This window comes from Macaca mulatta, chromosome 14 (assembly GCF_049350105.2).
Source record: "Macaca mulatta isolate MMU2019108-1 chromosome 14, T2T-MMU8v2.0, whole genome shotgun sequence".
Taxonomy (NCBI): domain Eukaryota; kingdom Metazoa; phylum Chordata; class Mammalia; order Primates; family Cercopithecidae; genus Macaca; species Macaca mulatta.
In genome coordinates, this window is record NC_133419.1 from 2,987,972 (window position 1) to 3,012,143 (window position 24,172).

Here is a 24,172-nt window from a genome sequence, read left to right on the forward strand (position 1 = left end):
ATGGGCCCAGGGTGCAGGAGGCAAGATAGGGGTCCCAGGTGGGGTGTCTAAAACAGCCTGCCCCGGCATCAAGATGCAGAAGGCCGTCACCCCCAGGGTTCACATTCTGAGCTCATGTTTGCCCCATGGCGTGTGGCCTCCACACAGGGGTGCTGGAGCCAGGCAGGGCCCCCCGCTCCTCCTCCAGGTGGTTTGGGGGGTCTTGGGAGTCCTGGCTGTCTGAGGTGAACATGAGGCTCCCTAGAGGAGCTGGGGGCAGAACCCCCTGCCTCTCCCTCCACCCCAGCCACAGCCCCTCCTCTCCTGGGGCCTTGGGGGTCGAGGCAGGGAGGTGCTGAGGGAGGTGGTGACCCGAGGCCCTTTGCGTTCTCCTCTCCTGGGCACTGCCTGGCTGCCCTCGTCTTCTGGTTGCTGTGAGGGGTGGGCTGCAGTCTCCCTTTGCTGTCACATGGGGCCTGTGGTCAGGTGCCCCCACCCCTCCTTCAGGGGCACCCTGGGCAGGCCCACTCACTGGCCGTGGTGTCCGAGTAGCAGGGGCGGTGGCCACAGTGGAACTGAAACAAGGGGCAGCAGGTCAGGTGGTCCAGCCTGGGGGTCCCCTTCAGTGACTAGCAGCATTGGCCTCAGGGGCTGTGCCAATGCCCCCCAGCAGCCTCTGAGGTGCCTGGAGCGCCTGTGGGAAGTGTTACTCCGTGTCCCCTGCTGGCTCATTGGGCGGTGATGGGACCCCAGCCTCCCAGCATTTGCTCCACAGGGCGGGCCAGCTGCCCGTGGCTCCCTGCGAACTCTGCACCCTCCTCCCTCCCGGGCCCCTCCAGCCAGCCCCACACGGCTCCACGCTGGCCTTGAGTCTTCCTGGGAAGCCCCCATCTCGTTTCCAGAAGTCCCGCAAGAAGAGAACACACATGTGTCTGTTTATTTCAAGGTGTGGAGCACAGACACATCCCCAGATGGGGGAGGAAGGGAGACAAGGACATGGGTACAAAAACTGGAAACAAAACCATCCGCTACAGCTCAGACGGCACCGCCACGATGTAGTTTAAGGCTCTGTATGTATATACATATGTGTAGAGGCTCACACACACGCACACGCTCACGCACACGCAGAGCGGCACTGACACGGGGACTGAGGCCAGACGCGGAGGCTGACTGCGGCTCACAGCCTGCCGAAAATATTGCAATTATGTTTATTAAAAAAGTGTAAAATGGGAAGACTGTGCATCGGTCTGAGTAAAGTGGCGAACTTGAGCCTCCCCGGCCCACGTGCGGGGCCAGCTAGGCCACACCCCTGTGCCCCCCACACCCCTGCACCCACAACCACCTCCACCTGTGCGTGCCCCCACCAGAGCGAGTGTCCAGGTGTAAGGGTGGGTGGTTCCAGGACCTGCCTCTGTGGGGCTCCCATCCAAACTGCACATGGTAGAATAAAAAACCAAACTGCCCTCCCCAGCGTGGCCCTAACCTGTCCCTGGCACCCACCAGTGGCCCCACCAGGGTGGCCCCAGCAACGTGGACAGGGTCTCAGGAAGGCAGGCCTATGCGTCCATGTGTGTGGGGGGACTCCTGGGCCACTCGGGGCTCCCTGGCTGCTCCTCCAAACCTGCCCACTCACTGCTGCTAGGGTGTGACTGTCCAGGGCCCTGGCAGGCCCTCCCACCCTAAATCCATCCATCCCCCATGGCAAGTGGAGGCTGGACAGGGGGTGACACAGCAAGATGGCCGGGAGTGTGTTGCACAGCAGAAGCTGCATTTGGCTTTAGCATTAAGGCCGGCGCTGGGCAGAAGGCCCTGCAGAGAGGCCAGTGCCCCCCAAGAGGGGCCTAGCACACCTGGGCCCGCAGCGCCCTTGTGGCCCCGGGTCCCTCCTGCGCCTGGACTCCCCGTCACAGTGGCTGTGCTTGCCAGGCCTCTCTGCCTCCACGGAGCAGGCTTAAAGTGCTGGGTGCCTGGGAGGGAGGGCTTGGGGCTGGCCAGGAGCTCTGCCCTCAGGGCTCCTATTTGAGGATGTGGTTAATGAACAGCTGACACGCCAGGAACACACAGAGCAGGAACCAGGATCGGGGGCTCTGCAGGAGGCCTGGGGCCGGTGCCTGTGCCGCCCGTGCCGTGGAGCTCAGCATGGCGGAAAGGTGCCTGCAAGGACAGGGGACAGGTCATGGGGACTGTGACAATGCCAGCAAGTCCCCCTCCCACAGAACAGGATGGTGCCCTGGGTGCTTGACCAGGTGCTGGACCCAGGGCCGAGGTGGAGACAGGATGGCCCTCCAGGGGCATCGGAGCAGGTGGGGGTGGAAAGCGTGTTAGTGGGAGGGCCCCAGGGCACCATGGCTACACTGGGATTCCCTGGGCACATCCAGGGCAGAGGAGGGTCAGGGATCAGGGAGCCAACCTTTTGGGAGCCAACATCCTCCCTCCCACCTCTGCGATTATGGCTGAGTCATGCCTCTGCCACCTTCATATGTTGGAGTCCTAACCCCTTCCACCTCAGATAAGACTGTATTTGGAGATGGGGTCCTTAAAGAGGTATTTATTTAAATTGAGACCATTAGGGTGGGCCCTGGTCCCATAGGATTGGCATCCTTATACGACAAGGAGATGAAGACACAGACACAGTGAGAAGGTGGCGTCTGCCAGGCAGGAGAGGTCTCGGGATAAACGAGCCCTGCGGCACCGAGATCTCGGACTCCAGCCTCCAGGACCGTGAGGGAGCAGATGCTGCTGTCCGAGCCTCTTGCTGGCAGTACTCTGCCGTGGAGACCCTGGCCCCCGAGCTGGAGTACTCTGCCGTGGAGTTCCTGACCCCTGAGCTGAAGTACTTTGCCATGGGGACCCTGGCCCCCACGCTGGAGTACTCTGCCGTGGAGACCCTGGCCCCTGAGCTGGAGTACTCTGCCGTGGAGACCCTGGCCCCTGAGCTGGAGTACTCTGCCGTGGAGACCCTGGCCCCTGAGCTGGAGTACTCTGCCGTGGAGACCCTGGCCCCCGAGCTGGAGTACTTTGCTGTGGAGACCCTGGCCCCCGAGCTGGAGTACTTTGCTGTGGAGGACCTGGCCCCTGACATGGTATCTGGTTTGCTGCAGAAGCTTCTGGCTGAGCCCTGGCCACCTGCCTGACAGCTGACCTGCTTCTGGGGAGCCAGGCCTCCCTGTTTCTTTGCCCACACAGCCTCACCAGGGAGCACCTTCTGGAAATGCTCACACAGGGACAGTGACAGCTCTCGAAGGCTCTGGAGCCTCCCAGAGCCCAGGCCTGTGCCCTGGCTGCATCTCACCCGGGGATATCAAGCCCACTTTACAGATGGGAGGCTGAGGTCTGACAGCCGAGGTCCCACAGCCAGGGAGAGCCTCAGCCTGGCTCAGAGCCAGGAGCTTTGGACCCGAGATGGACCCTTTGCTCTGCTCCCCATCGGTGGCATCTGCTGACGGGAAGGGGCCATATGGCCCTGGTGGCCTGCAACCGCCGGCTCTCGGCCACTCCCATTTGCTCCTTCCCCAGCCATTCCTGAGAAGCCACCGTGTGCAGGTGCAGGGCCACCGCAGTGAGCCCAGGCTGCGACCTCGCTCCACACACCTCAGGGTCTCTCCTGGGGCTACCCCAGGCCATGCTGGGCTGGCACCTTCCTCTGGGCTCCAGGACATCTCCGGCTCAGTATCTGCCAGGCATGGCCAACTTGGCTGGTTGGTCACACCGCACCGCCCGCCACTCCCACACCCTCTCCTGCCCTCGGCAGTTTTCCTCCTTTCATCACCCTGCAGGTCTTTTGCTTTCCAGCTCCAATGACAAGCCCGACCCCGGCCTCCTGGCCTCCCCGCCTCCTGCCCTAGCTCTACCAGGTCTCCCGCACTCTCTGACCCAGAGCCTGGATGCACACAATGAGTGTGGCCCACCTGTGCAGCTCCTGCTGGGCCTCTCGGATGGAGAGGATGGCCTCGTGCAGGGCCTGCAGCCGCCGCGCCTCCTTCCTGCAGCGAGGGCATGGGCTCTCACCGCCTGGGATGGCCCCGAAGGAGACACAGGAGGGGAAGGGAGAAGCGAGGATGAGCTGGAGGTCCGGAGGCACTGGCATGTGGGTCCTGGGGTCACATCCAGCTCGGGCCTCCACCCCACCTCATGGGAAATCTGCAGGGTCAAGCTGGAGACACGGAGATGAGGGAGGGGCGCTAAGGATGTTTCTGGAGGGAACTCCCTGGCTGGACCAGCCTCTAACAGGCCTGGGAGGCAGAAGTGGCCAAGGCAAGGCCCATCCATTACAGAGGCAGGGGCAAAGTCGGGGAGACACAGCTCCTGGTGACAGGAAAGGAGCAGAGGGCAGGGGCAGGATGCCACTAGACCTGCCCCTTATGCCACCCTCGCCGCTGGGGAGCCCCTGACCTGGGCCCGCTCCCTTTCTTCCCCGCCCCCACCATGCCCCACTTCGGCCCTTGGGCTGCCTCCCAGACTCTGAGAGGGCAGAGCCTGCTGGGGGCCCCTCAGGGCAGCAGAGGAGCTTTTGCTGGGAGGCTGCCCTACATCTGGGCAGGTGCTTCTCTGGCTTCCCCACCAGCCAGGTCAGCATCTGAGGCGCGAACCAGACAGAGGCCTTGGGGCTGGGCCCAAGGGGGCTCACCAGGGATAAAGTCACCATCTTGCTCCTCGTCCGAGAGCTCTGGGCAGGACTCAGGCGTGGATCCGCTGCTCTCCGTGGCCTGGCTATGGCCAGAGGGCTGGTCGCTGGCCTTCCGAAGCCGCTGCTCTGGGCCAGACCTCTGCGGAGAAACAGAGCTGCTGCAGCTGAGAGCCACCCACGCCCCCTGCCCAGGCACCAGGGACATGGTGGCATGCTCATGCCAGGACAGTATTAGAGGCGGCTGGCAGGGAGGGCAGCTGCTGGACTGTGGAGCTGGCTGGAGGGGTCTGTCTCAGCCCCGGCATGGCCTGGAGTAGCCACAGCCCCTTTGGGCCTGTTTCCTCATGGGTGAGACAGAGCTGCTGACCCCTCACAGTGAGCAAGGGCCTGCAAGGTGGTGCAGATGCACCTGCCCTGGGCCCACCACGGGGTGGCATCCAATAAATGCAGAGATGAAGGCATGGGGGGCCGAGGGTGGTTCTGACCCCTGAACCACGAGGACAGATGAAAGCCGAGGCCACTGTGGGAGCTGGCGGATCCATAGGAACCCCAGATGGCTAGGGTTCCCCATGTCAAAGGGCATCTCCGGGGGGAACCCCCAGACTCAGCTGGCTGCTCACAACCCCAGGAGTGCAGGCAGGGCTCATCCATTCAGCCCTTACTTGAGCTCACAAGGAACCCAGGACAGGAACCGATGCTCAGGGGTGGGGAAAGAGCAGAACCTGGCTGTGGAACTACCACGTAACAAGCCTTTTGGGCCAGAGAGGTGCCAGGGACGCTCTGCATTGGGTGTGGTCAGCGATGGTGCAGTTGGGTCAGAGCCAGGACAGGTGGGGTCAGAGGTGGGGCAGGTGGGTTTGGCCACAAGGTACTCCATGGGACGGTTTTTGAGGCATGGCGGAGCCCAGGCTGACTGCAGAGGCTGAGGGGTGGGAGGCTGCAGAGGGCATTGGGGATGGACATTTGCTGGAGATCGGTGGGGAGGGGCTGAGGAGTGGGACTGGGAGGGGCTGGGGCCAAGGGAAGGCGGGAGCTAGCTGTCTGGCCTGAGCTCGGGGGGATGGAAACTGTGCTGCAGACAAAGGGGGTGCAGGGGTGCATCTGTCTGCCTTCCTGAGGCTTCTTCCCTGGTCCCTTGGCAGGCAGAGCATGGGATATGAGGCCAAGGAGATACCGTGGTCCCCAGCTTTCTCGGGAAGTTAGGACCATCAGGCAAGCATGGCCTCTCATCTGAGTCTGGCCCAGACGGCATCAGCTGGGGAACATGCCCCATCCTGCCTGCCGCGGGTGAGCACTGGCCGTACTCTGCATGCTCTGCACGCAGTAGGTGCACGGCTGGTGTGGCTCAGCACACCTGGAACGGGGGCGTGTGGGTTTGGCGCCACCTGGTGGCCGCCCAAGGCATGGCACCAATACACACCCAAGGCAGCTTCCTCGGGTTCCTCTGCGGAGCCTCCCTGCTGTCCTGCTTCCCCTTTCCAGACCCAAGATCTGTGCAAGTGCTGGCTCCTCCTCCTCCTACCTGGGCAGGGCCCTGGGCTGCCCTGACCTTCTGTTTCCTCATCAGTGGAATGGGATAATGTGGCTGCTAACTTGGCAGAGGGAGACTTTGGGGACAGTGGACTGAGAGACAGTAGACACAGGGTCCCACATGCCAAGGGGCCCCTAGAACTAAGCATCCTGCAAATTCTGGTTTCCTGAGTCCCATGCTGGGCAGAGAGGGAAAGGGGACGAGGGGGCTGGGGGATAAGGATGTGAGGGCCTACGCTTGTGTCCCAGGTCCACTGGGAGACAAGGGCTAAGACTTAACAGAGCGAGGGGAAGGGAGGAGCGAGGTGAGGAGCGAAGGGTGGTGGTGGCCACACGTGCAGCTAAGAGCAGCCCTGGGTGGGGCCTCTGGGGTACTGACCTCAGGCCTGGGCCCTGGGCTGCCCAGGAAGGTGGTCTGGCGGGCCACAGCCTCCTGCTGCAGGGTCCGCAGGATCCCGTCTTGCTCAAACTGGGCGATGTCCTTCAGGGGGTCCCAGGGGCTGTGGCTGGAGGGTCCAGAGGGTGTCCGTCAGCACAGGCAGTGGCCTTCAGGTGAGGGGGCTGTCCTGGCCCAGCCTTCAGCCCCCCAACAGTGGCCAGACACCTCCAGGAGAATGACCACTGCCCATACCCCATGGGCAGGGCTTGCAGTAAGGACTGGCGGTGGGGGGTGTCGCTATCTGACCCTCCTCCACTGGCTCCTCCAGGGGACAGGCTGAAGGTCAGAGGGAAGCTGGGAGCCCCTGGGCCCTTCTCAGCCCATCTGCTAGGCCCAGCCCCACCCTGTGGCCCCCAGGGCTTTGCCGGCACTCACTCCTCATATCGGTAGTGCCACTCCTGGGTGGTGGGGTCCAGGTGGAACAGCTGTGGCTTCCAGGGTGTGAGGCTCTCCTGGCGCTCTCGGGCCCGCCGCCGCTGTGCCTCCTCCAGTGCAAACTTCTCCTGTGTGGCTCTGTGCTGGTCGCCCTTGCCGATGGCCCTGGTGACGTGCTGCCAGAGCCTGTGGGCCAGGGACCCGCCCTGAGTCAGTGGCCCGGGCAGCCTGACTCCTAGGCAGGGGCAGCCTGACTCCTAGGCAGCTGGGAATCAGGGCCCCTTGGCACCAGAAGGAAGGCACAGAGCAACCTCTGCCTGATTACCTCCAGTGACAGGGAGCTCACTACTTTGAAGGGAGCTTTTCTTTTGTCCATGAGATGGGTTTTTCCAAAACTAAGCTCCCACCTCCTGCCCTGCAGGGACCTCCCCTGTTGGTCACCCACCGGCAGTGAGGCAGTGAGAGGTCAGGGGAGCCAGCTCCACTCCAGGCCACACCCCCTCCCTCCATCTGTCCTTTCCAGGACACGTGATCTGCCACCAGGGATGCACCAGGCCTGCCCTCCCTGCCAGGGACATCCTGGGGCCATGCTCACAGCACTGTAACCCTGCTGACCTGCCTGACCGGCCATGCCAGGCTGTGGTCAGCAGGGTCCCTGGGCGCCGAAGGGCCTCACCTCTCGGACTCCAGCTCCGTCTGCTCCTCCAGCGGCACCGTGTGCTGCCTCAGCCTCTGTCTTCGGACCTCCTCGCTCGGGGTCCAGAAAAGCGCAGTGCTTCCACTCCCTTCCTCCTTGATAAACACGTCCCTGTCCTGCCCCAGATGGCCAGCGGGGTCAGAGGCTGGCCTGGCGATGACCGCCCGGCCGTGCCTGCCCTGAGGGACGGCCCCTTACCCAGTGGCCACTGAGGCTCGCCAGGACTTCCTCTCCCGACGTGATCTTTCCCGAGATCTGGTTGATGCTGGTGCTACCCCCGAAGAAGGGCTGCAGGGCCACACCCAGAACACAGCCCAGTGAGAGGGGGCTGGGGCCTTCAGAGTCACATCCTCATGGGGGCACGGAACAGTTATTCTCTTGGGGTACCTGGGAGCCCAGGAGGACGGACCCAACACTAGCCAACAAGGCCTTGGGGACCCTCACGCCTCTGCCCAAGGATGCAGGGTCCCTGCCACAGAGACAGGGCCTGGGCTGGCTCCGCTGTGTGGCTGCAGGCAGCAGCCTCCCCTCTCTGGGCCCTGTCTGTGTTCTGGGATGTCAAGAGCTGTTCCCTTCAAGTGCACTGCCTTGGGGAACCTTCCTTGGGGCCTGGAGAGGGTGTGAGGGGGATCGCCAAGGCCTCGTTCTTTCCCTGGCCTCGTCTCCCCCAGGCTGCAGCCAGCGCTACCTTGAGTTTGAATTCCAGCTCGGCCTGGAAGTTGTTCTTCGCACACTCGATGGTGACCTTCCCACCCAGCTCCATGGTCATCGTGCCATACAGGATTCCTGAAATGCAGCCAGTGTCAGGGGCCAGGCAGCCCCAGCCCTGCTGAGCCCCAGGCCCTGCTGAGTCCCAACCCAGCAGCACCAACCCCTGGGAGGGTGAGAAGGACAGGAGGCACTGGGAGCAGAGCCCACAGGGAGAGGCTGGTGAGGGTGTGGAGCCTGGGAGGCGTGGAGCCTGGGAGGCACACCTGGTCCCTCAGGGGCCGTCTCCCCGACTAAGGGGGCCCTGTCCTCGCCAGGGCCTTTGCTCATGCCATGTGTCGCCTCCTGTTCCAGGCTTCCGGGAGGCCACCAGCGCCGTGAGGCATGCATCGTGCTTCACTTCACTCCCCAGTTCCCGCTCCGACGTCAGGCTCCTGAGAGCAGGCATCTTCTCACTCACTGCTGCGTCCCCGAATGGCACCCGGAACACAGTGGGCACCGGCACCCACGAAGGCATCCCGTATGTTTAAAAAAATTAATACTTTTTTTTTTTCAATTAATGAAGGAAAGAACAACTCTTCCATTTCCGGCATATGGAGGAGTTAATCTAATTAAAGAAGCACCACCACCGCTGCCATCAAAACCCAAACATTTGCACTCTAAAAACCACTTAGAAATGTGTGGCAAAATATGTCTCTTAAAAATGAAGAAAAGAAACAAGCTACTTGTCGCAACAAAGGCTTGAAATACCCCCAAATCCCTCCAGAGGGCGCTGTGTGAGTGCACCCTGGTCCATGCACACGATGGAAAGCTATGCGGCCTAGAAAGACAAAGGGGCATTTCTGTGCAGCTCTGGGGGGGTCTCCAGGCTCCAAGGAGAGGAAGAAGGCCCAGGAGGTGGAGGTTGCAGTGAGCCGAGATCACACCACTGCGCTCCAGCCTGGGCAACAGAGTGAGATTCTGTCTCAAAAAAAAAAAGAAAGAAAAAAAAAAAAGAAAAACAAAACAGATCTGACCTCCAGATTGTGATCACTAAATATTATTTCCTACTGAAAGGAACCTGGAGCTTCCTGGAGAAAGGGTCGATTTGAGGTCTAGTGTAGGAAATGTCCTGGGTCCACACGTGGTCAGGGCAGAAGGAAGGATGCCAGCCGAGCTACTGGGGTGTGCAGGGGGCCCCAGAGCCAACTATGGCCCCCACTGGCCAAAGATGGGGCAATATCAGTATCAATAAAGTTAACAACTGAAAGGTTCTGAAATCACCAAATATGTTCCTATCAAATAATACATGGCAATAATGACCTTTGCCAATCACCTTCGGAAGACAGCAGGGGAAAAAAGTCATTATTTTGAAAAGATAAAAAACCTGGGATTTATCCTAAAACAAACCAATCCTGTTGGGCAACCACGTAGTAGACAAGGGGGTTTCTCTTTCAAGAAGCCTTCCGGTGATTTAGTGAAAGAGGATGGAACGTCACCATCTAGCAATGCCTGATACATGAACGGATCCAGACGTTGAGAATCAATGTTCGCTAATGTCACAAAGAACAACAGGCCCTGTGCACTCTGCTGTGGAAAGACACGAAACCCCCGATTAAGCGTCGTGTTGAAAAAATTGTGCTGAACGTGATCAGGCGACTAGAGATCAAATCAATTGGTGGTTTATAGGAAATCCCCAGGGCAGAGGAATGCAGCCAGGAAAATCCATGCTGGAGGGGACTAGGAGGAAATGACTAATATACTGCAAGGGAAAAACGGGAGGGAGGGACACGAAGGAGATGTAAACACAGGGCAGTCATGCACAGAGCATGATGCAGAGACTTAGCCAAACGGCCAGCTGTCATGTGTGTGGGGGATCAAGACACAGGCACATGGCAGCTGGGGATCTGAACCTAGACTGCAGATTTGATGATAACAAAGAGTTTGTTTGTTTGTTTGTTTTTAGTCGGATGACAGTACTGTGGCTATGGTTAAGGGAAATCCTGGCCTGGCGTGGGGGCTCAAGCCCATACTCCCAGCACTTTGGGAGGCTGAGGCAGGCTGATCACTTGAGGTCAGGAGTTTGTGACAAGCCTGGCCAACATAGTGAAACCCTATCTCTACTGAAATACAAAAATTAGCTGGGTGTGGTGGCACATGCCTGTAATCCCAGCTACACGAGAGGCTGCGGTAGGAGAATCGCTTGAACCCGGGAGGTGGAGGTTGCAGTGAGCTGAGATCACACCACTGCACTCCATCCTGGGTGACACAGCAAGACTCTGTCAAAAAAAAAAAAAAAAAAAGAAAGAAGGGAAATCCTTATCTTTAGTGATATAAAATAAAATACACAAATGACATGATATGACATCTGGGATTTACTTCCAGTTAACTCGGGAGAGAGCATGAAGGTGGGCGGCTTGCTGTGCTGAGGGTACGTGGGGTGAACTGTGCTTCTATATATATTTGAACTTTGCCATAATAAAAAGTTGAAAAAAATCTATGAAGTATGGAGGCGTCAATGAGCAAGCAAGAAAATATGGGAACTCCCCTACAAGAAAAAATAAAGAGGGAGAAGACGGCAGGAGGAGAGGAGGAGAAGAGGAAAGACGGGGAAGAGAAGGAGCGGCATTTGCTGATCTGAGATCTTGGTTTCCGAGGTTCCCGTGGGAAGCGGTAGACAGGTCCTTGGGTCAGAGTAACCAAGAGAGATTTTTTCCGAGACATTTCCACAGAGCAGGCGCTCGCACATGGCTACACACTCAACAAAAGGAACAGCCGCAGAAAGCCCGTTCATCCCAGAGGGAGAGTCAAGGAAACATTCATTTTGGGCCTGTGCTCTAGGGGTTAAAAAGAAACCCCAGAACTCTCCACGAACGTGTAGGGTGAGTTTGGGATTCAAATCTCTACTTCCTCTGTGCCCCATAAACAACCTACTAAGAAAATGTGAGAGCCAACAAAACAAGTTCGGCCAACAAAACGAAAACAAAGAAAAAACCAGCAAGTTAGAATCCCGAGGTTTTACTAAATACAGCCATTCTTCGAATAATTATTGAGCACCTTCGAGGGTATCACTATGGACAGTGAGGATACAGCAGCAGACAAATTATAATATCAGAATGACCAGCTAGAGATGACAAAACACTGTGTTATTACAATGCTCAAAGATTTATCAGAAAGGATTGCAAACATGACCGAGGAACAACGTACGAGTATAAAAGAACAGGCAAGGCCGAGTGCAGTGGTTCACGCCTGTAATCCCAGCACTTTGGGAGGCCGAGGCGGGCAGATCACCTGAGGTCAGGAGTTTGAGACCAACCTGGCCAACATGGAGAAACCCCGTCTCTATTAAAAATACAAAAAATTAGCCAGGTGTGGTGGCGCATGCCTGTAGTCCCAGCTACTCAGGAGGCTGAGGCAGGAGAATTGCTTGAACCCAGGAGGCGGAGGTTGCAGTGAGCTGAGATGGCACCATTGCGCTCTAGCCAGGGCAACAAGAGTGAAACTCCAACTTCGTCTCAAAACAAAACAAAACCAAACCCCAAAAACAAACAAACAAAAAAAACAGGCAGGTTTGATATGAAACCAAGTAGAACTTCTTGGGAAACAATATATCAAAATGGAAAACTCAGTGGATGAGTTATACATCAAGTTAATTAGAGTTAAAGATACATCTAAATAAATAATCTAGAATGCAAAGAGACAAGAGATATGATGGAAACATTAAGAGAGACAAAGCAAGATGGTTTAAATTCTATCTCATTGGAGTTCTAGGAAAAATGGGGAAATCAGGAGTGAGGCACTTAAAAAAAATGGCTAAAAATTTTCGGACTTCATCAAAGCCACAAAACCTCAGTTTCAAAGAGTTCAAACAAACAAAAACCCTCAATCAGCAAAAATTAAAAAGAAATCCAGAGCTATCAAGCTACAAAAAGACATGAAGGATTTTTTTTTTTTTTGAAATGGAGTTTCTCTCTTGTTGCCCAGGCTGGAGTGCAATGACATGATCTCAGTTCACTGTATCCTTCACCTCCCGGGTTCAAGCGATTCTCCTGCCTCAGCCTCCCGAGTAGCTGGGATTACAGGCATGCGCCACCACGCCTGGCTGGTTTTGTATATTTATTAGAGATGGGGTTTCTCCATGTTGGTCAGGCTGGTCTTAAACTCCCGACCTTAGGTGATCCACCCGCCTTGACCTCCCAAAGTGCTGGGATTACAGGTGTGAGCCACTGCGCCAGGCAAGGATTTTTTTTTTTTTTTTTTTTTTTGAGATGGGGTCTTACTCTGCTGCCCAGGCTGGAGTGCACTGGTACCATGATGGCTCCTCAAAGCCTCTGCCTCCTGGGCTCAGGTTATCCTCCCACTTCAACCTCCCAAGGCTGGGACCACAGGTGCACCATCATGCCTAGTTAATTTTTTGGTACTTTTTGTAGAGACAGGGTTTTGCCATGTTGCCCAGGCTGGTCTTGAACTCTTGGGCTCAAGTGATCCCCCCACCTCTACCTCCCAAAGCACAGGGATTTATAGGCATGAGCCACCACGCCTAGTGGAGGAATCTTTAAGTGCATATTGCTGAGTGAAAGAAGCCAATCTGAAAAGGCTCCACACCATATGATTCCAACTACACGACATTCTGGAAAAGGCAAAACTAGTATTTTGCCAGGGCCTGGGGGGACTGAGGAATATGTGGATCCATCTATTCATGTTTAATCATAAGAGATTTTTAGGGTGGTGCAACTATTCTGTGAGATATGGTAATGGCAGATACATGTCCTTCTGTATTTATCAAAACCCACAGAATGAGCAACACAAGGAGTGAAAGGGAAGAACTCTGTACTCAGTTAGTAACAATGTATCAGTATTGGCTCATCGATGGTACCAAATGTAGCACCTCAGCGTGAGATGTTAGTAACAGGGGAAACTGTGTAGGGGATACACAGGAACTCTCTGTACTTCCTGCTCAATTTTTCTGTAAACACAACACCACTGTAAAAAGGAAAGTCTATTAATGAAAAAACAAAAAAGAAATCCCAACATTGAAGCACTATAGCAAGACTACAGGGTACCAAGGCAAGGAGAGTATCTTCAAAGCAGCTACAAGGAAAAGCAGATTATGTAACAAATAAGCTGACAGCTAATCATTCCCCACAGCAGTGGAAGCCACAAGGCAAAAAAGCACAACGCACATATTCAAAGGGCAGTAAAACAGCCTCCACCTGGAATTACCCACCTTCAAAAGTCATGGGCAAGGCTGGGCACAGTGGCTCATGCCTGTAATCCCAGCACTTTGGGAGGCCGAGGCGGGCGGATCACCTGAGGTCGGGAGTTCGAGACCAGCCCTACCAACATGGTGAAACCCTACTAAAATACAAAATTAGCTGGGCGTGGTGGCGCATGCCTGTCATCCCAGCTACTTGGAGCTGAGATTGCGCCATTGCGCTCCAGCCTGGGCAACAAGAGTGAAACTCCTTCTCAAAAAAAAGAAAAAAAAGTCACGGGTGAGTGAAGGTGAAGTAAAGATTTCTTCAAGCAACAACCAAAGGGTTTTAGCACCTAGCCGCTCTCACTGAGGGAGGAGCCTCGCTGTGCCCTCGGGGTGGGTGGCTGAGCCTCTCACCTTTGCAGTGGGCGTAGGGCATGGTGAGGGTGTAATCCTCGGCTCGGTTCAGGAAGGTGAGCGTGGCTTTGCCGTCCAGCAGTGCCGACAGCGAGTTCCCTGCAGAGACAAGAGGCAGCAGGACCAGTGAGTGGGGACAGCCCCTTTGCACCTGAGGCCACCCCTAAATCACAGGATCTGAGCCCCTTCCAACAGCTGAACACGCTCCTGGCACCTCCAGTGGTGTGACTGTGCGTGAGTCACTTAACCTCTCTGGGCCTCAGATTCTGTAAAATCCCTGTCCAGTGTGCACAGGACATCTGTGCTGAGAAGTTATTTCACCTTTGACATGTTAGTGGTTTATTGCAGTCACAAAACTGAAGATTCGCAGGGTGGGGTCTGCAAACTTTTTCAAACCCGCCTGAGCCCTGCTCAGATTTTAAACGTCCATGTGGAGGGAGCGCGCCCCGCTCGGGGCCAAGAGTCACAGGCACTGCTGGTGAGGAGAGGACAGAGGTGGAAAAGGTGGGCTGAACCTGAGGGTCGCACCTGGGACCCTCTCCCAGACTTCCACACACCCAGCAGAGAGCCGGGCACACAGAGGCAACAGGCGCACACCTGCCCATGGATGAAACTGATGAAAAAGGTACAACGGATGGGATGAAATGCAAATGGACACTTTCTGAGCACCCGAGGCTGCCAGGCCCCAGAGCAGTGCAGTCCAATGGGGCTGTCTGTGAAGACCAGAGCTTCCCTCCTGCCTGTCCCACTCCAGGGCCAACACTGAGCCTGTGTGATGTGGCAACAGAGGGACTGTGGTTTCATTTCTTTTTCTTTTTATTTTTTTTTTGAGACAGAGTCTCACCCTGTCACCCAGGCTGGAGTGCAGTAGCACCATCTTGGCTCACTGCAACCCTCACCTCCCGGGTTCAAGCGATTCCCCTGCCTCAGCCTCCCAAGTAGCTGGGATTATAGGCGCGTGCTACCACGCCCGGCTAATTTTCGTATTTTTAGTAGAGATGGGGTTTCACCATGTTGGCCAGGCTGTTCTCAAACTCCTGACCTCAGGTGATCCACCCACCTCAGCCTCCCAAAGTGCTGGGATTACAGGCGTGAGCGACCGTGCCCGACTTTAAGTTTCATTTCATTTTAGCCAATTCAAATAGTCATGCAGTGCCGTGGGGCTGCTCAGCCCCAGTCCGCACCTTTCCATGTAGGTGCCCTCTCTCAGTCCTCACCACGTCCCTACAAAAGGTGCCCACTCTCAGCTCAGGGGAGCTACGGGCCAGCTCTGCCTGATGCCTGGGTCTGAGCACTTGACCACCACATGGTCTCTGACTACGAGGGGCTGGGAGGGACAGGCACACGGCCCCCACCTGAGATCTTGGTCCACTGGCTCCTGGAGCCCCCCTGACCATCGCATTTCCCTGAGGCCCCAGGCGGTGCCCGGGGTGACCCCCTCACCATAGAACCTGGACTTGGCTGTGATGCTGCCACTGATGCAGAAGCCATCCTTCCGGTTGCTGACGTGGAAGGCAGACACGGGAGGGTGGTGGGACACCTGTAGGCAGGGAGGCGGCTCTGTAAACGGCCTCGGAAACAGGTAATCCCAGCTTCCCCCGCAAAAACCCCTCCCTGTCCCTGATGTCACATCCCTTCCCCTGGTCCCAGGATTCGGGTAGGGGCCTTCCTGGCTCTCTCTCACGACGGCCAGAGCAGGTAGGCCTCAGCTGTGGGGCTTGGGAGCCCTGAGTTGCCCTAGAAGGCCTCCTTGGGAGAGGGGATACACGGTCCTCCCTCTGGGGGGGACACTGTCTGCTGTCACAGCCATGGTGGGTCTGCACTTTCTGCAAGAATCCCTATTGGCAGCGGCTGGGTCCACAGCCCTTCCGCTGCGTAGGACGTGGGGCCCCCAGGAAGCGGGCCCTCGGGGTCACGCTTGCCCTTGCCTGCTGCCAGGGCCCCGCCCCCACAGAGCCCCGCGCCCAGGCCGGGTGCAGCGGAGGTGCTCTTACCTGCTCTGCTATGTAGAATGTACGGCTGTCAGTGTGGGGGTGGAACCAGCAGCAGCGGAAGGTCTCCCCCAGGATGGGGTTGTACGGTTTCTTGATTCCCTGTGGACAACAGAGACTCGTGTGAGGAACCAGGTGGGAAGAGGCCCGCTGTGCAGAGCAGGTGAGGGATGTGCACTGAGGGGCAGCGTGGGTGGGCTCCCCACTGCCTGCTGGCCTGGTTTGCTGCTGGCATCTGGGAACACCACCTCACCGCTGCTTTGGTGGGATGATGCTTTGCCTGTGGTTTACATTCTTGGGGGACAGCCTCAGGGGAACCCTGTCTACTTCTTAGCTCAGAGAGGGGACACAAGACCCTGATCTTGTCACACTCTCCCTGGACCTTGGGTGTAACCTGCACACAGCCTGCTGAAAGCCACGAAGGCACCAGGCCGTCAGGAGTCCTGCCTCCACCCCAAACCTGCTGTGCAACTCGGGCCATCCTTTCTCCTCTCTGAGCCTCAGTTTCCCCATCTGCACAACGAAGACGTGGAACTAGGGTCGTGGTTTTCAAACTTGCTTCCCATGGAACCCCAGGGCTCCATGGTGGGTCAGGGGAGCTGCAGGCCTTCTCCCTCACTACAACCAGAGCAGCCCTGCTGTCACTGGAGTCCTGGGTTTGGGGTTCTAAAAGGGGGTTCCATAGCTAAAAATTTGTGAAAACCACAGATCCCAAAGGTACCTTGAGGTTTAGGGTTGAAAGCCCCTTTCTTTTGGCACCACCTCTAGCACGGCCTGAGGCCTGAGGCTGTTTTCTTGCGGGGTGGGGAAGGGGTCCAGCTTGGGGCCTTGAGGGATGAGACTACCCTTGGGGGCCTGGCCTGAGCCATCCAGGGCCCCCACCCTGTCCCCTATCATCAAGGACCAGGATCCTTCAAGGCCATGTGGGGTAGGGGGTGGCCTGGGGACTCGGGAAAGTGCCAAGGGACGAGGGCTGAGCAGACAGACCCCTGGGCCGCAGCCCCGCCCTCCCTGGCTGGCAGGGGCTCACCTTGGGCTTCTTGTAGAAGCCAGACAGGTACCACTGCAGCACCAGCTTCATGCGGCTGTAGGCATCCTCCTCCACCGCAGCCCTGCCATGGGCGGAAGAACGCTGACCCCAGCTCCGGGGCTGTGGCCACCTCCCTTTCCTGACCCTCCCTCCTACCATCCCAACCTCCACCCACTCAGCTGGAAACAGGCCGCTTGGCCCAGGCGCTCTGGTCACCCCCAAGCAGGAGAATTTTCTCCGGGGAAGTGGGTTCTTCTAATCAGAAAGTGCCAGGGCTGCTCCCACGCTGGGGCAGAGAGGACACTGCTGACCTGGGCTGCCAGGGTGCCCCTGTCTCCAGGAAGCCTCCCTGCCCATGCTCTTGTTCCCACCCTGCTCCCTCTGCCTGGCTCCCGAGCCTGCAGCCCCCTTCCAGCCTCTGCAACCCCCTTCCAGCCTCTGCAACCCCCTTCCAGCCTCTGCAGCCCCCTTCCAGCCTCTGCAGCCCCTTCCAGCCTCTGCAGCCCCTTCCAGCCTCTGCAACCCCCTTCCAGCCTCTGCAGCCCCTTCCAGCCTCTGCAGCCCCTTCCAGCCTCTGCAACCCCCTTCCAGCCTCTGCAACCCCCTTCCAGCCTCTGCAGCCCCCCTTCCAGCCTCTGCAGCCCTTTTCCAGCCTCTGCTGCCCCTTCCAGCCTCTGCTGCCCCTTCCAGCCTCTGCTGCCCCCCTTCCTGCCTCTGCTGCCCCCCTTCCAGCCTCTGCAGCCCCCCTTCCTGCCTCTGCTGCCCCCCTTCCTGCCTCTGCAGCCCCCCTTCCAGCCTCTGCAGCCCCCTTCCAGCCTCTGCAGCCCCCTTCCAGCCTCTGCAGCCCCCTTCCAGCCTGTGCATCCCCCTTCCAGCCTCTGCAGCCCTTTTCCAGCCTCTGCTGCCCCTTCCAGCCTCTGCTGCCCCTTCCAGCCTCTGCAGCCCTTTTCCAGCCTCTGCAGCCCCCTTCCAGCCTCTGCAGCCCCCTTCCAGCCTCTGCAGCCCCCTTCCAGCCTCTGCAGCCCCCTTCCAGCCTCTGCAGCCCCCTTCCAGCCTCTGCAGCCCCCTTCCAGCCTCTGCAGCCCCCTTCCAGCCTCTGCAGCCCCCTTCCAGCCTCTGCAGCCCCCTTCCTGCCTCTGCAGCCCCCTTCCTGCCTCTGCAGCCCCCTTCCTGCCTCTGCAGCCCCCTTCCTGCCTCTGCAGCCCCCTTCCTGCCTCTGCAGCCCCCTTCCTGCCTCTGCAGCCCCCTTCCTGCCTCTGCAGCCCCCTTCCTGCCTCTGCAGCCCCCTTCCTGCCTCTGCAGCCCCCTTCCTGCCTCTGCAGCCCCCTTCCTGCCTCTGCAGCCCCCTTCCTGCCTCTGCAGCCCCCTTCCAGCCTCTGCTGCCCCCCTTCCTGCCTCTGCAGCCCCCTTCCTGCCTCTGCTGCCCCCTTCCAGCCTCTGCTGCCCCCTTCCAGCCTCTGCAGCCCATCCCATCCAGCTCGAGGGTGCAGGGCTCAGGGTGTGTGGCAAGTGCTGGTGACTGACCCCCCTCTCACCACGGATGACCCTGGCTCCTCCCAGGCCCATCTTGGAGACAGGGCCCCCAGGAGGCTAGAGCTGCAGGAACAGTGGGCTGGGATCAGCCAGGGGATTCTCTGGAAGCCCCAACAGGGCAGGCAGGTGCCGAGGGGGCTGCGGGGTCTCATGCAGATGCAGGACAAGGTGTGGGGTGCCCCCCCCGGCGTGGCGCCCACCTGGAGAGCAGGTCTGCGTGGTAGTAGTAGTCGGAGAGCTTGTTCAGGAAGGAGCGCGGCTCCAGTACGAACGTGGGCAGCACCACGCGGGACAGGTCCATGCCTGGCCGCAACTGCTTCAGCAGGGTCCACATCAGACTCTTGTTCTCCTCTGACACCGTCTCCACCTGGGACGCCTCGCCCAGCTGCGGCAGACAGGCTGCAGTCAGGCCCTGCCCAGAAGAGCCGGGAGGAAGGGGTGGCAGGACAGTGGCAGCTCTGGCCGGAGGAGGCTGTACCTGCCACCCCTTTGGGTGTAAACCCCTGGCTCGGCTCCCATAGCCTCATGAGGCTGACTCAGCCCCATCAGATGTGAACTCTTCCCAATGTGTCTCCACCCCGCCCCGGGGCACCTGCAGCCCGGGTCCAGGCCCGCTCCTGTCTCTGCAGGGACCCCATGCCCTGCCCCTTCAAAGTCCAGGCTGCAGCCTCCCAACACCTGCAGTTGAAACCCGTCTGTGCATCGTGGGACCCTGGGCTCAGGGAACAGAGAGGCTGCAGCCCACCCTGTCTTCACGGCTGCCTGGGGAGGCAGGGATTTGGCCTGCTCTTCCATTTTTTTTTTTTTTTTTTTTTTTGAGACAGAGTCTCGCTCTGTTGCCCAGGCTGGAGTGCTGTGGCCGGATCTCAGCTCACTGCAAGCTCCGCCTCCCGGGTTTACGCCATTCTCCTGCCTCAGCCTCCCGAGTAGCTGGGACTACAGGTGCCCGCCACCTCGCCCGGCTAGTTTTTTGTATTTTTTTAGTAGAGACGGGGTTTCACCGTGTTAGCCAGGATGGTCTCGATCTCCTGACCTCGTGATCCGCCCGTCTCGGCCTCCCAAAGTGCTGGGATTACAGGCTTGAGCCACCGCGCCCGGCCTGCTCTTCCATTTTTTAAAAAAGGTTATTGTAACATTTCTTTTTCTGTTTTTGAACCACTTTTTTGAGGTATGACTGGTATACAGAAGCCTTCAGATATTGAATGGGGACAAATGGGTGAGTTTGGCGGTGAGCCTACACCGCGAAACCGACACGGGCACCGTGAACTCGCCCCTCACTTCCGAAGCCTGTGTGCCACTCACGAAGGCCCCTCATCTCCTCCTTTTCTGAGACACCCAACCCTCACCACAGCTCCCGAATAAGTGACTTCACTCCAGATTTGCACCTCACCGCAGCCCCGGGGTACCGGGACACTGGTCCTCCCCCTCCACAGAGGGGACAAGTGACTTCCCAAAAGGTCACACAGCTGCTATGCGGCAGAGATGAGATCTGAACTCTGCGCTCTCTGCATTTTTAGCCCGACAGCAGCTGCCCCAGGGAGGGGTCAAGATGGAGCGTGGCCTGTTGAGTCCTGCGTCAGGATCTCATCCCCGCTGCTGGGACTCAGGCAAACGGCTTCGCCTCTCTGTGCATGCAGGGCCACGGACAGATCCTCATGGCACTGGCCTAGTGGATAGTGTGCGTGGACACCCAGGAGCCATGTCTGACCCCATGAGGGGTCACGGGGAGCCCAGTGCTATAGCTTTGATTTCCAAGCCAGCTTTGGGGCTTGGACATCATGGGTAGCTTTGGTGTCAGGAATCTTCCCGCTCTGTCCACGTGCTCCCGTCCTCCTTAACCCTCTCCACCAGGCTTCTGCCTTCTTCTCTACTGAGACAGTCTTGCTGTAGGTTCCCATCGCCTCTCACTGCTCCAGCAGCCATCCCTGCTTCTCATCCTGCCCCACCTCTCGGCCCAGCTGGCTCTGAGACACCTGGGCTCCTGGCTCCTGCCACCTCCCTGCCCTACCTCTGTGAAGCCTTATCTGTGCTCGGCCTCTGAAGGTTGGGTGCCTGGTCCCCTTGGCTGCCTGCTCCATGCCCTCTGCCCGGAGCCCCAGGCTCGCACCCGCAGCAGCCCGCCCTGCCTGGCTCACAGCAGCGTTGCTCATCACCATCTGGCTGAGATCTGCCCAAACCACCTTCCGAAATATCCTGAGTCTGCCCACTTCTCTCTTCTCCATCACAGCTGGGTCCAGGGCGTCCTCAGCTTTCTCCTAACAATGGCTCTTCCCTACGAGTGGCCCGGTGTCCACCCCCGCCCCTCGGCTATCCCGAGGCCCTTGCCTAACCCGCTGGTGGCTTCCCCAATACTCTCAGCCCAAGGCCCCCGGGGCCCTCGGTCCACTCCCCACAGGCCCATCCTAACCTTCCCATCCGTGCACGGAAGTCTGAGCTCTGTGGGAACGGCAGCCCACAGGGAGGCCATGGTGTTCCACTGAACACAAGGATTTCATAGACCACGGAGGAGCCCGCTCTGGGCCTGTGCAGAGCAAGATGTGAACACGATGCTTTCCAAACAGCAGCAAGGACCTAATTCCCCTTTCCTGCAGAAACCAGGACTGCCCCTTGCCCTCAGTGACAGCCACGGACTGCCCCTTGCCCTCAGTGACAGCCACGGCCTTGCTCTTGTCTCGCCTCCCGGATGAGAATGACAAGATCCCAGACCACAGAATCCCCTGTTCCTGACAGCGCCCACCCCAGAGCCCGGCTTCCTCAGCCTGCACCCAAGTTGCCCAGTGGAAGCTTAGATCCTGTGATTCCTTCCGGACTCCCCTTCCTGAGGCGCCCCACGGTGCCCAGGGCCACACGAGTTCTCTCCAGCTGCGGGGAGTCAGCCGCCCTGGCTGTTCAGCCTCAGGCATGCTCTGGGGACACTGCCGCCCGCCGCCTGCCCCCTGCCTTGGGCTCGTGCACCGGCCGTCCCTCTTTTTGGAACGCCATCCTCCCTCCCGTCACTCACATCTTCAGAAAGAGCCCATGGCCCGGCTTGCCTCCCTCACCCACTCCCCAGCCTTGTCTTGTGTTTGTGGGTTTATCGTCTGTGTTTCCTGCTGCCCATACACTGGAGGCCCAGGCCCAGGGCCCAGGTCTGTCTCGTTCACGGCTCTCCCAGGGCCCCAGGGGAGCACCAGGTGCGCAGGGGCCTGTGAGCATGGGACCCAGGTCTTGCATGCCCTCCTCTGTGTTCCCCCAGGAAGTGGGGCCGCCCACCAGATGGGGTCAAGGGCCCCTCCTGAGCCTCCTGTTCTCCAATCAGCGCATTCCAGCCCGAGGAAGGAGTTGCCTGTTTGCAGCGAACCCCTGCCCCATCCACGCATCTGCACCCCGGCAGCCAGCGAGGCAGCCTCTTTGGAAGAGAGGAGGAGCCTATTCACCTAAAAGACAGCTCCTGAGCTCACTGCCAAGTGATGGGGACAAAAGCCACCCCCTGGGCTCTGCCTGCTTCCCTGAGGATGAGGCATGGCTACCTCTGCTTCCAGAATGAGGGGCTGAGGCCAGGGAGACGTGTGGGGCTCCTGGCTGGGGGGGCTCTTACCTCCCCCAGCTCCTCCTGGACCTGCTCCACATACGTGGTCCCTCTCCGCGCCGGGACCCCAGGGGTCTCTGACTGGTCGCTGCCACTCTCCGTCTTCCGGCTATGTTCCTGGGTCTCGGTATCTGACTCCTCAGGGTTCTCTCTCTCCGACTTGTCTGAGAACGCGTCGTTCTCCAGGGAAGACCCGTTCAGCCTGGAAGGTGGATGGTGCCAGTGGGTCCGTCACAGGTGAGACCCCAGCACACGCCTCCGGGCCGCCCACCCCTCGCTGCTTGGTGCTTCACATACGTTCCTGCCTGTCATCACCTCCACAACACACATTTGACACGATTAGCCCCATTTTATAGAGGAAGAAACCGAGGCTCCCAGGGCACACGGCAGTAAACACGTCCCTGCCTGCAGCCCCGCAGCCCATCAGAGCAGAGGCTGGGGCCGTCCTCTCCCCGTCTTCCTTGCCTACAGGGAGACCCCATGAGTCAGCACCACCTCATGCCCTCGCCGCACTCACGGGAACAGGTCTTGGTCTGGGTGGACGGTGGCCGAGGTTGGCAGCCCGCAGAGCGATGAGGGTGATGCGTCTGGCGAGGTCCCTGGCTCCCCGTCTCGGCCTGGCTTGCAGGTGCCCAGTCTCAGCAGGCTAGAGCAGCGCAGGGCCAGCTCCAAGGCATCCAGCCAGCAGCGACCTGTGGGGGACACGGGGTGAGCAGGCCCCACCCCCACCTCTCTGTATCCCCCATCCCCCAAGGAGCCACCAGGAGGCTCCCCTCACTCTGACTCTTCAGGGACCCACCCCCTCTATCCCAGACCCACCCCTGCCCCTGCCCCAGCAGGGACACGCCCTCTCTTCCCACCCCGACATCCAGCTGCAGATTGTGTGGGGACAGACATCGGGAACCCCTGAAGATTGAGGACTTCCCAAGCAGGCAAGCCCGGCCTGGGGACAGGTGTGCCAGGGGAGGCAGCCCTACAGAGGTGCCTGGGGATGCTCACAGCACGTCCCCACCCACCTCCACCACCCACATTGCTGACAAGAGGCCGGCGTAAGTGACCCCTCCAGGTCACAAACCCAGGGTAGGAGCCAGCCTCCTACAGGTTTCTGCAGGTGGAGTCAGGGAGGAGGGTCCTCCCTCACTGGGAAGCACTGGTGGGGGTCCCACCTGGAGTCCAGGGAGGAGGGTGGGGAAGTCTGAGGAGGGGTTTGCACACCAGGGAGGAGCCCTGCTGGAGGCCACCCAGAGGCTCTGTGGGTAGTGGCGGAGCAGAGGCCGGTCGACAGCTGGGCACCTCCAAGCCCTGCTCTGGGCCCTGTGCCCTGCTGTCTTCCTAAGCAGGGTGACAGCACCACCCGAGGGTCCTCCTGTGGGGCATGTGTCCATCTGGGTGACACCGGTGTCCCGGTGTGATTACTAACAGCGGCCCTTGCACTCAGAAGAGCATCTTGTGGTGGCCTATGACAGGTCACACTATTAATAAGTTTTTTTTTTTTTTTGGTTTGTTTTTTTGAGATGGGGTTTCACTCTTGTTGTCCAGGTTGGAGTACAATGGCACGATCTCAGCTCACCGCAACCTCTGCTTCCTGGGTTCAAGCAATTCTCCTGACTCAGCCTCCTGAGTAGCTGGGATTACAGGGGTGCGCCACCACACCCAGCTAATTTTGTATTTTTAGTAGAGATGGGGTTTCTCCATGTTGGTCAGGCTGGTCTCAAACTCCAGACCTCAGGTGATCTGCCTGCCTCGGCCTCCCAAAGTGCTGAGATTACAGGCGTGAGCCACCGCGCCGGGTCAATAAGTGTGTTTTTTGTTTTTGCTGTGGTTTTGAGATGGGGTCTCGCTCTGTCACCCAGGCTGGAGTGTAGTGGGGTGATCTCAGCTCGCTGCAAACTCCGGCTCCAGGGTTCAAGTGATTCTCCTGCCTCAGTCTCCCAAGTATCTGGGATTACAGGTGCCTGCCTGTAATTTTTTTTTGTTTTTAGTAGAGATGGGGTTTCACCATGTTGGCCAGGCTGGTCTCAACCTCCGGGCCTCAAGTGACCTGCCCACCTCGGCCTCCCAAAGTGCTGGGATTACAGGCGTGAGTCACTGTGCCTGGGCTA

At 58.7% G+C, this 24,172-nt stretch overlaps 1 protein-coding gene across 6 annotated transcripts in view; it reads right to left on the minus strand.

The window, feature by feature from the left end:
• Positions 1-1,173: 1,173 nt before the first annotated feature.
• Positions 1,174-24,172, minus strand: part of OSBPL5 (oxysterol binding protein like 5) — a 116,757-nt gene continuing 93,758 nt past the window's right edge. For 3 of the 6 annotated variants that reach the window (XM_077961737.1, XM_015113388.3, XM_077961738.1), the window contains 15 exons: positions 22,588-22,762; positions 22,080-22,272; positions 18,703-18,887; positions 16,970-17,051; positions 15,943-16,041; positions 15,392-15,488; positions 13,949-14,047; positions 8,336-8,433; positions 7,846-7,935; positions 7,627-7,763; positions 6,951-7,136; positions 6,516-6,642; positions 4,607-4,745; positions 3,888-3,990; positions 1,174-2,133 (listed from right to left, as the gene is read on the minus strand). In XM_077961737.1, coding sequence (XP_077817863.1) covers positions 1,995-2,133; positions 3,888-3,990; positions 4,607-4,745; positions 6,516-6,642; positions 6,951-7,136; positions 7,627-7,763; positions 7,846-7,935; positions 8,336-8,433; positions 13,949-14,047; positions 15,392-15,488; positions 15,943-16,041; positions 16,970-17,051; positions 18,703-18,887; positions 22,080-22,272; positions 22,588-22,762 — 1,949 coding nt within the window. In that variant the 3' untranslated portion in view covers positions 1,174-1,994. Of the gene's footprint in view, positions 2,134-3,887; positions 3,991-4,606; positions 4,746-6,515; positions 6,643-6,950; positions 7,137-7,626; positions 7,764-7,845; positions 7,936-8,335; positions 8,434-13,948; positions 14,048-15,391; positions 15,489-15,942; positions 16,042-16,969; positions 17,052-18,702; positions 18,915-22,079; positions 22,273-22,587; positions 22,763-24,172 lie in introns of all 6 variants that reach the window. The other 3 variants (XM_077961736.1, XM_015113387.3, XM_028833081.2) reach the window with 1 other exon arrangement.